General features: G+C 29.7%; 2 protein-coding genes across 2 annotated transcripts in view; one reads left to right on the top strand and one right to left on the bottom strand.

Moving 5' to 3' along the window:
* pix (ATP-binding cassette sub-family E member 1 pix) overlaps window positions 1-7009 on the top strand; it is an 8102-nt gene extending 1093 nt beyond the window's left edge. Inside the window, exons 4-11 of the mRNA XM_014419792.2 lie at window positions 12-219; window positions 441-627; window positions 808-929; window positions 1015-1299; window positions 1379-1494; window positions 4585-4781; window positions 5662-5896; window positions 6890-7009. Of these exons, the coding sequence (XP_014275278.1) occupies window positions 12-219; window positions 441-627; window positions 808-929; window positions 1015-1299; window positions 1379-1494; window positions 4585-4781; window positions 5662-5896; window positions 6890-6937 (1398 nt within the window). The 3' untranslated portion in view covers window positions 6938-7009. The remainder of the gene's footprint in view (window positions 1-11; window positions 220-440; window positions 628-807; window positions 930-1014; window positions 1300-1378; window positions 1495-4584; window positions 4782-5661; window positions 5897-6889) is intronic.
* Window positions 7010-12638: 5629 nt separating this feature from the next.
* Window positions 12639-14426, bottom strand: Rab39 (RAS oncogene family member Rab39). Its single transcript, XM_014419809.2, has 3 exons — window positions 14175-14426; window positions 13991-14100; window positions 12639-13793 (listed from the first exon to the last, which is right to left on the bottom strand). Exons 1-3 carry the CDS (start codon window positions 14280-14282, stop codon window positions 13355-13357), a joined length of 657 nt encoding a protein of 218 aa, XP_014275295.1. The 5' UTR covers window positions 14283-14426; the 3' UTR covers window positions 12639-13354.
* Between the last annotated feature and the right edge of the window lie 3085 nt (window positions 14427-17511).

The following is a 17511-nucleotide window of genomic DNA, read 5'->3' as shown; positions in this document are numbered from 1 at the left end:
TTCAATTCTAGAATCCTCCTGATTGGGCAGAAATCTTAAATCATTTTAGAGGCTCGGAATTACAGAATTATTTCACTAAGATTTTGGAAGATGATCTTAAAGCTTTAATTAAACCACAGTATGTTGACCAGATTCCAAAAGCTGTTAAGGGAACAGTTCAAGCTCTTTTAGATAGGAAAGATGAGAGAAAAAATCAAGATGAAATCTGTGTTTTACTAGGTAAGTTAAGGTTTGTTTCCTATAAATAATATGATTTTCCCTGGTTAGAGGTTTTTGTTTTTCTTGGTATTTGTTAACTTTTAGTACTGATACTAATTATTAATTAATAATTATTGTGTTTCTCATTCTTCTAAAATTATTTTCTATAAGTTAATAATGTGAAGGTTGTACCAATTTGTAAAATAACTTGAGAATATAATTTTTTTTCTTATTGTTTTTAGATCTAGATAAAATCAGAGATAGATCTATAGAGAATCTTTCAGGAGGAGAATTGCAAAGGTTTGCCTGTGCTATGGTTTGCATTCAAGATGGAGATATTTTCATGTTTGATGAGCCTTCTAGTTATTTAGATGTCAAGCAGCGTCTTAAAGCTGCTTACACTATCAGATCCCTTATCCGGCCTGATAAGTATGTTTGCAAAATTTGTAGTTTTTTTTTTTTTTTTTTACAATTATATTAGTTAAGACCTCCTGTTTTTTCCTTATTATTAAAGTATTACATTCATATTTGCCAAAATTATATTTATTTTTTTATATTTTAATCAAGTATTTGTATTTTGAATGTTATTTTGTTCACATTATACACTAGGTTCATTATTGTGGTCGAGCATGATCTTTCAGTATTGGATTACTTATCAGACTTTATCTGTTGCTTATATGGAGTACCTGGTGTCTATGGAGTTGTTACCATGCCATTTTCTGTAAGAGAAGGTAATTATTAAATATATTTTGTGTAATGTTTTCATATTTTATCACTGAATATTTAGCTTTGATATTATGCTTCTTTTGTTCTCAGGTATCAACATATTTTTGGATGGATTTGTACCTACAGAAAACCTGCGTTTTCGAGATGAGTCTTTAGTATTCAAAGTTGCTGAAAGTGCTACTGAAGAGGAGGTGAAGAGAATGCAGCATTATGAGTACCCGAAAATGTGCAAGACAATGGGGCCTTTCAAGCTTAAAGTCCAGGCAGGCCAGTTTACAGATTCAGAAATTGTTGTTCTTCTTGGAGAAAATGGAACTGGGAAGACAACTTTTATCAGAATGTTAGCAGGAAACCTAGCACCTGATGATGGGTCTGGTAAATGTTTATTTGCTAAAATAACTTAATATAATGATTTTTCCTATTTTCAGACATATTATCTTTTTCTTTATTTCAGGTGATTTGCCACAGTTGAATATCAGTTACAAACCACAGAAAATCAGTCCTAAATCAACTGGACTCGTCAGGCAGCTATTGCATGAAAAGATTCGGGATGCTTACATTCATCCTCAGGTAATTTTATGGTGTTGTTCCTTAAAAAATTGTGAATGTCCAAATATATATATGGTTGACCGTATAGATTTAAATGAAGGAATAAAAGGTCCAACTAGTGGTCAGAAAAGTACTCAAAACATTAAAAAATTATTTATTAAAAACCCACATCTCGACCTAAGTCGTGGGTTTATAAGGGTTACATAAACAAATTACAAAACATGATGGAATGTAGAAAATTATAAAAATGTAAAGAAATTGGAAACAATATAAACTATTAATTATAAATAAAGTACTGAATTATAAAAATAACTATGTGATATATGTAAAATTATCTGTGCTATGATTATATAAATATGTAATAACAAACAAAATGTTTAGTTAATTAAGAAAATTATAACCAAAGTTGTAGATTAAAAGAAGGAAAGCAATGAGGAAGGAAATACAGTATAATTATTGTGGGTTGACAAATGAATCAGGGGTATAAATAATCTGTGAACCAACCATACTTGCACTGTATTTCCTTCCTTATTACTTCTTTCCTTCTTTTAGTTTACTACTTTTATTAATTATTTCATATTTTCATTTTTTATTCTTGCTGTACTTTTTTATTTTTTTAATTCGTTATTTGTATTTGTTATTAATATTTTATTCAATTCATTTCAACTTCCTTCAATTTACTCTGTTCATTTTTTTAAAGTTCTTTATTCCATCTTTTAGTCTTACCATATCCATCTTATCCTTTAATGTACATTATATTGCCATTGAAGATCCTAAACCTTATAAAATAGTAATTTTCCTAGGGTCACTTATGGCTAAAACATGTCCCAAATAAAGAATCCATTAAATTAATATTGTGATTGAAAGTACACATTTGAGAAAAAAATGTCTTTTATTAGGAGAAAATAGTAAATTAACATTTTTGCCAATTTGTTTTTAAACAAAAAATTTGTGTGACTGTATTATCCAGTAAACAGAGAATAAATAAGGGCCATGTTTGGAAGAAATATTTTTTAAATTATGCATTTTTCCTCTTAAAAGTAGAATTTAAGTTGGAACTAATTTTGATGTATGGCATTAAGCAAAACACCTACAAATCATCGAAATTTTTGTTTGTTTTTTGTTTAGTGGCGCCAAACTTCATTGGTCATCAACGCCATTTATATTTTATTTAATTTTACTTATATTTGTTTAATTTTATTTATTTTTTAATTTTATTATTTTTTTTCTTCCATTCTTCCAATGTTATATCTTTGCCAGTAAATGTTGTTATTTTAAAAACTAAAACTCTAATTCTATTATTTTATCATCGTCTCCAAGGGTTTTTGAGATATCTTGGTTTAGTTCGAAGCTATTGAGGTGTAGTGTGAAATATGGGCATTGTTGGAAAATATGGCTTATTGTTAGATTGTTGTTGCAATACTGGCAGTTCGAAGGCGTTTCTTTTGAAATAAGATAGGAGTGGGTAAGCCTTGTGTGACCTATTCTGAGCCTGGTCAGTACAACTTCCTCTCTACGGCATTTACGACGGGAGGTACCCCAGGGCTTGACATCCTTTTTAATAATTTTTAATTTATTCATTGGGCTTTTATACCACAAAGATTGCCATTTATCTTTGACTTCCTTTCCAAGAGGCCTGCTCATCTCTGACGGAGTTAAAATTGCTTTACCCCGTCCCGGAAGCACGAGTGCTTCTCTTGCAGCGTGATCGGCTAGTTCATTCGAAAATTTTGTACTTTTATTAGTTTATTAAAATAACTCAAAAGCTAACCACTAACACAGCCTAATTATGTTATTTAGAGTATTAAATTTTGTGTCATATGACAAGCAAAACAGACTCTGACAAGGGGTGTATTCAAAATAGGTTTTCAAATAGTACCTGATTTTTCAGATTTTTGAATTTTGTTTCATTTGTAAACATTCATATTCCAAAAATGTATAGAGTAATTACTGCAGATAATTTATCTACAGATAAACTAGAATTTGCGTTAATAATGGTGTGGGTGGGGATAAAAGAATAAATTTTTACCTTTTTTATAACATATATATATATTTAGACCTAATAATTTAAAATTATCTATATTTTTAAATTTTATAAAAATAGTTTGTATCAAGTTAAGAAGTTTTTTAGTTAGTAATTATTTTATCTCTTTTGTTATAGCTATATTATACTTATTAGTTTAGAAAAATCAATATTTTTCCAATTTCAGAAAAAAAAAACTTATATTCAGTTAAAGACTTTTATTATGTAGAATTCCATTTGAATGAGGTTTTGTTTAAAAATGTTTATTACACAGATTTAATAACAAATTTTGTATTTTGTAGTTCCTGTATTTAACTATAAGGCCTAATTTAAAAAAAGTAAACATTAGTTGATTATACTTGCTCAAATTTCTAAAATAATATAATAATAAAAAAGCTATTAAGATTGTCTAATTATTATTCTCTATGTTTTTGATCTTTAGGTTGTTATTGAAGCACCAAGTTTACAAAATGGATAAAATTAGTCACTATTTGATTGTTTTGAATATATCCGTTGATCGAATTCTAATGTTGTGGTAGTCATTCGGCACAGCATTATTTTATGCTCTAAATGTTATAAAATAATTATATTTCTGATAAAGTGGTTAGTTTTTGAGTTACTTTGAATAAAGCAAACAATTTGAAAAATTTATTGATTGTTCATCTTATGCCATTGACAAAAATCAGCGCAAACTTACTTATTAGAGGCAAAATGAATAATTTAAAATATATTTCCAGCTTTACCTGGATTTCTTCTGACCAAAATTCTAATTTTACTGAACTATATTTTTTATGATCTCAGATATTGCATTTTTAATACTGTAATTAATTACTACCTGTTTTAAGAAATGAAATAATTTTAATTAATGATTGACTTGGACTGAACATTTATAATTTATCGTATGTAATATTATACTTGAAATTTACCCTTGGAATTTAATATTAGTTGAATAACAGTTGAAATGTGAGGATAAAAATGTATGATTAAAATTACACATGTTCGTTACTGGAATACTTCTCTACTTTTTGGCTGCTTAATAACTCTTTGTTATTATTATTTAATCATTCTAGTGATATTTCGTATTACAGTTTGTGACTGATGTAATGAAGCCATTGAAGATTGATGATATCATGGATCAGGAAGTACAGAATCTATCAGGAGGTGAGTTGCAGAGAGTGGCTCTAACACTCTGCCTGGGCAAGCCTGCTGATGTGTACCTTATAGATGAGCCATCTGCCTACCTGGACTCAGAACAACGTTTAGTTGCTGCTAAAGTTATTAAAAGGTTTCTTTTTTATGTATCATTATGGTTAATTTTTACATTAATTATATTGATAATGTGTGTCCCTACATTAACTTTCAAAATCAGTTATCAAATTTTCACGCATACATGTTACACTGCAGCTCAAATAAAATTTATTTGTTGTTGTTAATACATTTTTAAATGAATATTTATTAAAAGGAATATTGTTATTTTTCAAATTTATTCCAACACAACTGTCAGTTTGTCAATGCATTCTTGATTTCAATATATATATATATATTTTTTTTTTTAAATCTCAGAAGTTCTTAAATTATTAAGAATAACTACAATTATATAACTAAAATTTTGCAAAATATTGTCTGATACTGAAAGGTTCCATTAAGTTAGTTCCAAAACATCCTGCCATTTGGTTAATCTAGACGAACATTAATTAAGGAGAAGTAATAGTACATAGTGTTATAATAAGAAAACTAGCTTAACATTTAGTTGCTGGAAGATTGTTGATTGACCGTGTGGATAGATGAAAGGAATATGGTCCGGGTGTGGTAAAAAAAAACTCAAATAGTAGAATTATACTATTTTATTGAGCCAACGTTTCGCCCCACGTTGCAGGGCTCCGTCAGGGCTAAAAAAGATACAAACACATAGTTACAAATTATTAACACATAGTTATTTGTAACTATGTGTTTGTATCTTTTTTAGCCCTGACGAAGCCCTGCAACGTGGGGCGAAACGTTGGCTCATTAAAATAGTATAATTCTACTATTTGAGTTTTTTTTTTACCGCACCCGGACCATATTCCTTTCAACTTAACATTTAGTTGTTTGAGTTATCAAAAATATTTTAAACATGATCACCAAGCTGTTAAATTGTATATTCCTATTTTATTTTATGTTCAAAGGTTTATTCTACATGCTAAAAAGACTGGGTTTGTAGTAGAGCACGATTTTATTATGGCTACCTACCTCGCAGATAGAGTAATTGTATTTGAAGGGACACCTTCTGTTGAAACGACAGCCAATTCCCCACAGAGCCTTCTTGCTGGAATGAATAGGTTCCTGGAAGTACTTGAGATTACATTCCGTAGAGATCCTAATAACTATAGGCCTAGGATAAACAAAGCCAATTCTGTTAAGGTGAGTTGAATTTTAATATAGATATGTCATGTATTTCAAAATAACTTTGGTGATGTAGTTGGTAACCTATATAACAAAACTGGGTTATATGTGTCTATAAACTCTCACTTACTGACTTATTGATCTGTGTATTTCAAAAACGACATTGTCTTTGAAATTGAAATTATTAATGGTGGTTTCCCTGATACCATAGATGTGCAATAAAGCTAGGTTTTGAAAAATTTAATCTTTAAAGTCTTGTTGAGTCTTGGATTTATTCTACTGTCTCTCTGTTGCTGACTCCTGGGTCTTTGTCTAATACTCTGTTCTATAACATTATCAAGCAAGCAATCGTCCCCATATGAATTTGGAAACTGAATTCCTCAGTCCATCAATGCATACTCATGGGAACTAGTTCTCTCATGGATATCTATTGCCATTCTTTGGATTCTACAAAAAGGAGAGGACAACCGTACTTCAGATTCACATCCTTCCTAAGAATGCTTTGTAGCATCAAGTCTGATAATTACATTTCAGGGAGGATTCAAAATTCCTAAAAAATAATTACCAGTAAACACCAGTCTGTACCAGATTCCGTTTACTACTTTTGCTAGGGTAAGCGAGAAACACCTTTTGGAATACACCTGTATTTCAATGACTGCTTGTCTCATAAATTGTATTCTCTAATGATAAATCATTAGCTTTGATATATAGATAATTACATAGCCAAATATACAGAAACAGATTGTAATTGTTTTTCAAATCATAGATTTTTTTTACCATTTACAATTCATCATTCTTATGTTATTGTTGATTTCATGCTGTTTATATACCATATAATTTTAACATCTATTTAAAAAAATCTTTATTATAAAACACAAATGTAATTAGTATAATTTATTGTTAGATCATGAACAAATTAATTTTTTTTTTTTCTAAAAATTGTAATATATCAAGAAGTTTATCATTTGATCTTTAAAACTTTAATTATTATTTGTATTTTTTATTTTTTAGGATGTCGAGCAGAAAAGAGCAGGACAATATTTTTTTCTGGAAGATTAATTTGTTGTATATTTATTTCATACACATTTTTATAAGGATTCTTTTTGTTTTAAATAAATGTTTCAGACATGATGAGTCATGTACTTCTTCCATATCATTTTATTGAAGAGATCAGTTAGTAGTTAAATCTAATTGTTTTTCGACTCTTGTTTTAATTTTATATTATAGTTTTCAGTTATTATCTATTTTAAGTTTTTAAAGGATCCATTTATTATGGATGCATGAATTATAACAAAATATAACTACTTTCATGTCTGTTATTAGTTGTTTTCCTTTTTTCTACCTATAAATTGTTATTTGTATTACTTAAATATTTCTGATCTTTGTGATTAATTGCTCAAATATTGTCTGATTTAGCCGTTTTCTTCTTCTTCTTTCTCACTCCCAATGTTATAGCTTTGTATTCATGCAGCAAATGAAAAACATTTTAACCTCAGAATTGAAAATTTGTTCTCACATTTTACATTCTAGACATCAAGGAACAAATTTGGTTCCAGGCCCCTCTGTAGTCAGGATTGTGCAAGTTGATTCCTAGAAGGTCCCCTATAGATTTTATCAAATTATGACCCATACTTTCACTTATACTTGCACAAATGTATTTTCCTTGCCACACATATATTTTGGAAAGGGCTTGTCCAATGTGGCCAATTCTCGAATTGGGAGGAAATTTGGACATAGCTTGAAAATAATATTGTCCTATACCTGAAAAGCTAGAACTTATAAGAAGTTATATTTATATTGTTAATAAACTAGTGACATTTATATATTCCAGCAATTCCTATATTATTATAAATTGTTCTAATTTAAAATTTCAATTATACCTATGTTTTGGGGGTTGGCCCCATCTTTAGAAAATCACATTTTATTCTATGCATCTAGAAATCATCAATATTATATTATTCATTATTCATATACTAACTTAAACTGTTAATATAAATTACACTTACAAATATTTTATTTACCTTTTCACATTTTAGTTTTCTTTCACTATAAATTCGTGTTGTTAACCATTTTTCACTTTTAAATTTTTGTCATTTATTATCCTAGTATCCAATTATTTGTCATATTAAAAAAAATCATTATTTAAAATAATGGGTAATTTTGATTCAGAAACACTTTTATCAAACACCATATATGTTTCGCTATGCATGCGTAAATATATTTTCATTGAAACAACTGTATTCCAAAAGCAGCTTGTCTGATCGGGCCTTAAATTGGAGGAAAATTGACGATTATTGTATAATTCTAATTGGCTACTTTCACTTACACATTAGCAAACATAGTTTCCTTGACAGATTTGTATTTTGAAAACATTTCATCCTTTTTGGGTCAAAGTTAGGGATTAGTATAAATATAATTGAGTGTACATTTTATAAAATCCTCATCCACTACTTTTGCTTATCAATGTAAAAAAGTAATGAATATGACGATATTTAAAAAAAAAATTTATCTCTATTTTATTCTCAATCAACAAACCATCCATTTTGAAACATAAGTAACTATGCACTCAATATCAATTGGTAGAAAAAGGATAATTTCCAGAAAATTTAATATTCAGAAAATATGATAGACTATTAAAAAAAATAATGTTGGTAGTCTTGGGATTGGCTGACAAAAGTGAAACTTCCGTTAATGAAATAGTGAATTAAAATGTTATTAATAATGATATTTATTTTCCAAAATACAATAATATTTTTATATTATTTTTTAATTATAATTATTAAATAGTATTTTTTTAAATTGTACTATTCATTCATGAAATTATAGTTTACATTATTATTAGTTTTATTAGTAAATGTTGATATGACAGGTTTGTGATGCGTAAACGCTTGATTGAATTTTTTCAATTCACTCACTGTTGGGCGCTACAGTCCTTGTAGGACCTGGGCCTTTGCCACTATTCTTTCTCATGCCTCGCGGTCTCCAGCGAGACTCCTCCAATTTTCAGCTCCCATTCCTCTCAAATCATCCAGCCACCGACGCCTGGGTCTGCCTCTTTTCCTTTTTCCTCCTGGTACACCATTTAGCATCCTTTTAGGTAGCCTGCAGGGCTCCATCCTTTCCACATGTCCCAACCATCTTAGCCTGCTCTTCTTAATAGCACAGAGGATATCTCCATACAATTTCAATGTTTTTAGTATATCTTGCAAATACTGTGTCAATTGTATCAGCTTTTGCTCTTTCTAATGGTGAGTTTATCATTCTTAAAAGTAATTTATCTTGTAGAAAATCTATTAATGGTTTAGAATCTTCATCTGCAAAAGTTTATTGAAATCTCCACTTAATATTATTGGAATTAGATATAAATTTTCATCTTTCCGTATTAATTGAGAACCTTGTGGAGTATATAGCAGAAGTACCATTTGTATGAGGCATATTATGTTTCAAATTGTTTTGATATATATTTGGAAATAAGAATAACACTTCGTTCATCTCATAGTTTACATTCTGTTGCACATAAATCTCCTGCAGCTGTTTGCTGCTATTTATTTGTTATTTCTTGCATGTATATCCATGTGCATTGTGATTATGTGTGAATCATTTTGTTTTTAATGCATTGTAACACCTCCCAATCTTACTTGTTGGCATTTGAATTGTGTTAATAGACAAAAGTTATATTCCATCCATGTTTGTGATAACAATAAAATTGTAGAGCTTCATGTTATTTTTTCAAGTGTATCAAGAGATGTAGCTTCTAGATATTATTTTGAATTAGCTCATTACAAAGATGATGTACTGAACGTTTTCCCTCACTTAAGCATACAACTCCGATTGTTAATTTTCAAGATATTTTAATTCAAATGTTCTAAAACTTTATTATCATTTCATCTCTGATGCTACCTTTTTAACTTTTTGCATCCCTAACTCATTAGCTCATTACAAAAGGGATGAAATCAATTTATTCCTGTATGGTTTTTTTCTTAAGTTGTAGGACATCGGTAAAGAAGTTACAGTTAAAAGAAAACAAAACAAGAATAGAATTAGTGAGAAAGATATACTGATAACTGTACTTGGTAGACATTATGTTTCTGATTTTGTTAATTTCAAGTTAATGAAATTATAAATATTTACCATTAAAGGATAGCGTTTCCCTCCAGCTCAAGTTTATAATAATCAAATCAGGTTCTTTGATAAGTTAGGAGTCTAGCCATGAAATAAATTCCACATATTCCTGATGAGGTCAGCTGAACCTTGAATATTAATTCGCTGAACCAGTTTATTTTTTAAATTGTTTTGTTGCATCTTAACATGGAATAGATAATTAGTGTGTTGTTCCATGTTAATGTGAACCAAATAAAGATATAAATATTAACCTAAAGTCTCCCTGAATAATTGAAAGATCAATTGATCCCATAAACTGAATTCTAATTTCATTCTTCTTTAAAAAGTTATTCATTAATTTTTTTAATTGATTCTGTTACATTTACAATGATTTTAGGAATAATGTGTTAGTATGGTAAAGGATTAGAAGCATTTTATTTTATAATTAGTAAAATATGGTGCCAATGAGGCATATTTTATAATTAATGATATGGGAGAACAGAAATGATTGTTTTATCAATGTTCTTCTGATTTCTATGTATGTAGTTAATCATGAGCTAGAAGCAAGAAACATAGCTAATTTTAAGTTTTGTATGTGTATTTATAAATATTCATATATCTCGGGAATAACACAGGCATTTATATCCTTTCAGTCAATAAGATAAGTCTTATCTTTAACTTTATTTGAGTTGATACTATTTATACTGATAATGAAACTAAATTATTCAAATTAAACCATTATTACATCACTCTTTTCTCAATTAAATCCCTTGGTCTCAAGTAATTTATTACTAATAAACCACAGAAATTATAATGATGAATGAAAATAGAATCGATCAATTTTAAAAGAAAATTCTTGGGTATTATGAACCATATATTTCATTACCCCTATTTATTTGATAAAATCTTATTTATATTAAGTGTGAAAGTCTAAACAAATTGTTTAGTTCTCAAATATTTTAATTATGTTGAAAACCTTCAAATATTCTGTAAAAAAAACATAAATATCCATAAGCTGAGTAAATTTTATGTATTTTGTCTGTGGAACTTCATCATTCTTAGGAAATAAACTGCATGTTCTACATTTCTGCCTTTTAACAGCTCTGTGTATAATTCCCACTTCTGTTGAAGGATTTAAATTTAAAAAAAATAAATGTGGCAGTCTTAAGACTGAAGTGAAACTTCTGGAAATAAAGTAATGAATTCAAATTGTATTAATAATGATCATGCATTCCCTCTTATATTGAAAGAAAAAAAATATTAAGTTCCAGAATAGTCGATTCTATTGGGAATTTTAATAGAAGAAATTAAGTTAACAGGAGCTCACTCAATAACACTCCATTGCTTAAGCTACATGGCACTAACAGGATTGTTGAGTTACTATAAGATCTTGCTCTCCTGTTACAATATATAACTTTTCAGCTAAAATTGACCAGTGTTGCCCTCACCCTTCCTACCACTTCTACAATTTTTTTTTGTGGAATGTCGGTGTAAGAAGTTTCACTTCAAAAGAAACCAAGAATGAAGATAGTTACAAAAATGACACCAGTTTTTCAAGGCTAATGCTAATAATTATGTAAGCCATTTTTCTTTCTTGCATTTCATTTAAATACATATATTTAACTTATATCCATAAATTTTAATTGTGCTATAGTATTGCTTAAGTAGGTGCTATAGTTAATGGAAGCAAGTAATACTTACAGTGCTAATGAAGATACTAATCATTACTGAGGTAAAAAGAAAAAAAAACAATAGGAATCTTTATAACAGGGAAATTGGCTAAGTGACTAAGCAACCTTTAGTTAATGAAAGCACTAGTTTATTTGCAATTTTACACTTTTTATTTAGCTACTATTCTATCACCCTATTTGACTTTAAAATTACATTAGAATTTATTATTAAGCACAACTAGTTCTTATCTTATTCAGAAGAACATTTTTGGTGTTAAATACAGAAATGAAATAACATGCATCTATACATCAGTCTTCCACACAAAATAATAACACTTTTATACATTAATAAAAATATACTGATTTAATGATTAGATGACTAAATGAATATCACAAATATACCTTAAAAATACACTCATTCCTATCAGACTATTGATGTCTCATAATGCTTCATATCAACAATAGCCTGTTTTTAATATGTATCAATAAACAGAAAAACAATATGTAAAGATTATAAATGCTAGCAATATATGTCCTAACAGAAGTATTATACAGTAATTCAACTCATCTAAATACATAATGCCCACATTGAAATAACATTGTCAACTTATAGGGATACACTTATTTTTATAACAATACAGGATGTCAATTATAGCCATCATTGTGAGGATTAATTATTTTTTAATCCATAAATCTTTAAGTCAAACAGGTAATAAAATGAATCACTTTTTTACTATAATGTACATGATATACAGTTAATATACATATTATTTATTTACATCTAAAACCATAAAATAATTTTAATGATAAATATCTATATTAAATAGATAACTGTCATTATCACTAGTAAAAATTAAAAACAGTTACTTTCAGCAAGTAATTATGATGAAAATTAACACAATAAAATATTATTTACTTACAACTAATAGAAAAAATTAGTGCACCTTTAAAAAACATAATTATCCACTAAAGACAAAAAAATATATACTATTTTATTCAAGAAGTTTTTATTTAGTAACCTTACATTAAATTAGGTGCAGTAGATCAGTTAATGAATTATTTATAGTTAACAGCTAGTAATTGTTTTTTAAATTTGAATCCAATGAATTAAACATCCATTCATAAGATGCAACAAACACTTAACCAGTTTCCAGAACAGCTCTAACATTTTGAAACTACCAATATCACAATAAATTGTATTCCTGAGTAAATTAGCTACTCAGATCAAACAAAATGTTAGTGGAGATTAAAAAAAAAATTAGCATGAGTAACCAATAATTTAAATTTTTATATTTATGAGTAGTTTTATTTTTTCCAGTTACTGAAATAAAATATAGACAAGAGATCAAGAATAATCATGTTAAATAAGTAAAATAGGAGGAAAGAGAACAGACTAATGCAATATTTTCATAACCTTCTTCTAATTTTCATGATAACTACACAAAACTAGATAACATTATCTGATTAACTCATATCTGATCTGATAAATACTAAACCACATATTCTTATTAATAAATTTGCATTAGAGCAATATCTAGGCGTATTGAAAACATGCTATCATGAAAATTCACACGTTCTATATTATCTGGTTCCAATTGGTCACTATTTAGTATTAATTAAGAGAATTCTGATCTCATACTATTTGTTCTACTAGTAGTACAAATTATGTTTGATCTGATTATAATTATAAAAAAACTAAAGATACTTAACAACACGTAGATTTGGCGGGTTCGGCTTCAACCAAATTAAAATCCATACCACTGGGTCGAACAAACCCTGCCTTAATCCCATCCCAGCCATCTTCTACTTTGTATTCCCCTGAAAGGATTCTATTGTACACTTCTTGTGTCACTGCTGTAAAAGCAGCTTCGACATTATGTCCAGTTCGAGCTGAAGTTTCAATGTGATAAATTCCATGGCGCTGCGCAAATTCTGTAGCACTTTCAAGAGATACTTCTCGAGGTACTCCAGTCTTGACCAAGTCAACTTTGCAACCAACTAATGCAAAGACTGGAGAATGAGGTTCAATATGTCTTTTAGCTTCAGTCATCCAGTGAGGAATATTCTCAAAACTTGCTCGATTAGTTACATCATAAACCAGGAGAGCACCGACAGAATTTCTGTAATATGACTTGGTAATTGACCTAGAAGCATCAATATATTAACACTAACAGTAAAAACCTTCTAATCTCTAATAAATCTCAAAAGCACCTACTGTTATTAACAAACAACCACTAACTATGAATGGATAGAGGCTACCACTAACTATGTTTATCAAGTGATAATGTATTAAATATAAAAGGCAAAAATAGTATAAATCAAATTTTCATTTCAAACATACCTGAATCTTTCTTGTCCTGCAGTGTCCCAAAGTTGAAGTTTTATCCTGGTACCATTTTTGACTTCAATTAATCTTGCGAAAAAATCAACTCCCACTGTAGGATCAGATACCTAAAACCCCACATAAAATAATTAGAACACATTAATTTTAATGATATATACAACAAATCAAAGAAATGAATAACCTCAGCAAATTTTCCGTCAGTGAAATACTTCAACAATGAACTTTTTCCCACTGTACTGTCGCCTATTAATATGAGACGGAATTGGTAATCGAATATGGGCTCGACCATTTTATATTATGAAAAAAAATCTCTCTTATTTAGATGAAATTAAGTTCCCATAGTAATTAACCAGTGAATGAAATTTTCCCACAAGCGTAGATAATAAGGAAACTACGTCGAAAATAGGATACAAAGGAAACCATATCAATAACCTACTTGTCAGCTGGTCGGGGCCAAAACATTACTAAACCGAAATAATCGCTTCTTACTTAATATGTCATTCCCTGAGGGAACTTGACTGAACTGTCTAATTTAACTAATTGAGCAGGATGCGGGCTCTAATAATTTTAATAGATTCTATCATAATATCATTATATTTATCATCCTTAAAGTATCAGCATTTCTAGTTTTATAATCATAAATTGTTCAAAACCTTATAACATATACTGTTTAGTTTGAATTAAAATAACTATGGGTAAAACCCTTTACAGTTTTTCATTTTCTCTGAATAAATAAAAATAATGATAGATGTTTTTTCAAATAAAAATAGATTAATAGCATGTTTTCTCAATTATCAATGTAAAAATAACTAATAATACCTTTACTGGAAGATATTGATATTGAGAAGATATAATAATATCTTTATATTCAAGGCGGACCCACAGCACACATAGCCCCGAAAATTAGGCAAAAAATGTGTAGACCATCTATTAAAGGCAAATATTTTTTTTTTAAAATAAGACTTCACTATAGGCGTCCCGGAAGGCACTTTGCAAGAGGCGACAAAATCACTAGAAATTCCACAATGAAGCTGAAAACTTACAGAATCTAGCTCAGAGGTGCTCTGCAAGGTAAATATTCTCTTCTACTTTTAAATACACGTTCGCTGTTGTTTGGGTAAAAAGCTTTGTTTACCTAAAGTAAGGAAATACGTTTTTTAAACAGGGGAATGTAGCTAGTAATTAAGAGCGGGATAGCATACCAAAAATGAAATAGTGCCACCAACCTCACCTTTTTAACTCAATCCGTTGTCGAAATAAGATTTTCCAAGAAAACTACATATTTTCCTATATCCTCTTCAACTGACGATTTTTCAACTTTTACCACTATTCTTGGAATCTAAGATGAATTTCCTCTTAGATAGCTACTAATTTGTAGGAAAATATGCTACGTTCGGCGATCATTGTAGCCAAAGTATAAAGTAAACAAGTAAAAATTAATAATGTCTGAAAATACCCAATAGAATCTCATGCAAAGAATTTTCGAGGTATAATCTTGGGGTTGCTTCATTTCATGAGCTTTCCAACGTTATACCCGAATTTGCGAAGATATTTAGAGGTAGGGAGGTAGAAAAACATTAAGGTGTCTCTACACATTTGCCAAACAATGGTAAATTCACGCATCAGCAAGCGTGAGGATAAATTATTTGTTTTGGCAGGTACGAGTTGGCCTTAGGTCAGCTGGTGCTGCTTCAATAAATTGATTTCGTGATGCGAGGATGGAACGGAAGTGGTAGAGAAGAGAGGGTAACGCTCGTCAATTCTAGTAGGAAAGATATTATGTAATAGAAAAGTAAGAGTTTAAAGGATCTTTATAATAAGATATGATAATCCCTGCAGTGCTGCTCTGAATGAATGAGATCCTGTTTCCTATGAGGAGAGTATGATCACCTATCACAATATAACAAAATTTCCTGCGAGAATGGACTTAGAAATGGATGTTCTATACTAATTATTATTACTATTCTGGAACTTAATATTTTCTGCCTTAGACTATAAGAGGGAACGCATGATAATTATTAATTATATGTATTAAAGTACAATTTTATTGTATTATTTCATTTCCTGAAGTTTCACTTCTGTCGGGCAGTCCTAATACAGCCAAAATGTTTTGTTAGAAAACCCACATCGTTGGAAAGTTGATCAAGTAACTTCTATGAAATTTCTAAGAATGCACCCGGATAATTCATTTCTGGAAAATATTAGTTTTTACTTTGCTTTGACTGTTAAGATCTCCTAACGAGGCAATATTTCACTAAGAAATAGTAGCTATGTAAGAAGAAATTAATCTCATTCTGAAAATGGTAACAAATGTTGAGAAATCTTCAATTGCTGTGGATAAATTTGGGTTTTTACAGGAACTTAAGGTGATTTTTTGATGATTGATTCGTGATTTGCTTGGTAAACTTTATTATTATTTATTTATCACCCTACAATGCCTGTTAGACAATAGTGGTGTTCACAGTATTGGGTTACAGCCCAATCGTGCGATCAAAACAAATTATATGATTTTCTATAGCTGTGCACAGAGCTCTTCTAAAAATTATCATCTTGTCCTGTCAGAAGGAGGGACGCGACGAACGTGCGCGTTGGGTCATGGGTTCCAGAGCCACTCGGGTCGAAACGTTGTGGGTTCAATTCCCATCTAAGGTAGTTAATATTTATTTCAGGGCGATCCCGAGAAATGAATTTTAACACTCCCACCTTGGTTAATTCGCGGTGGAAAATTCAAAATAGCAGCCAGAGGTTGGCAAAAAGGACTACTAGGCCCACTTGCTGGACTAGTTCCCCCCACTAGTTAGCAATACCAATACCTGCATAGAGGCCTCGCTGATGCAGTTTCTTGTCACCTATGCTGGGAGAGATGAGTTAGCCAGCAGGTTCTTTCCACCAGTACACAAAGGTATTGTATTTCAGGTAGTTTTCCTTCATCATCAGCTGAGGGAAATCGCTTTCCATCAGAACGTAAAACCGTGTCACTCTCATCAATTTGGCTCTCAGTGCCTTATAGGCGGTACAGGCGAGTACGATGGGCTCGGCCATCTCCGGAACCCGACAACTTGGGCATACAGAATCGATGTTTATGCCATGTGCGGCAAGCTTAGCTAGGCAACCCTCGTTCTCTCTGAGGATATCTCTTAGCAACTTCGGAATATGATATTAAAGTCCTGAAAACTTAAATTAAAATGGATTTTCGTCAAATATTTATTTTAAAATTCTGTATGTCTGGACTAAGACACCTTACTATAACAAGTCAATAGTTATTAAGCCAACATTTTAGTTTTGTAAATGATCTTGTATATCATAATTTACTTGATAATTATGAAATCTAATTAGAGTAGAAAAAGTGTTTTTATTTGTGTTACAATTAAGGTAAATTAAAAATAATTGTATGAAGATATTCTTCAAAATGGAATGATTTTCGGTTCGTTTATGATTTTCAACATATGCAAAGAAAATATAATCTTCGAACAAGGAAAACAGGCCATTTATTAATTTTTTTAATTGACTGAAATTAT

Source organism: Halyomorpha halys, unplaced genomic scaffold, assembly GCF_000696795.3.
Source record: "Halyomorpha halys isolate HHAL.00 unplaced genomic scaffold, Hhal_1.1 Scaffold251.1, whole genome shotgun sequence".
Lineage (NCBI taxonomy): Eukaryota > Metazoa > Arthropoda > Insecta > Hemiptera > Pentatomidae > Halyomorpha > Halyomorpha halys.
Note: the sequence above shows the minus strand (reverse complement) of the source record. Positions and strands in the feature narration are given on the sequence as shown.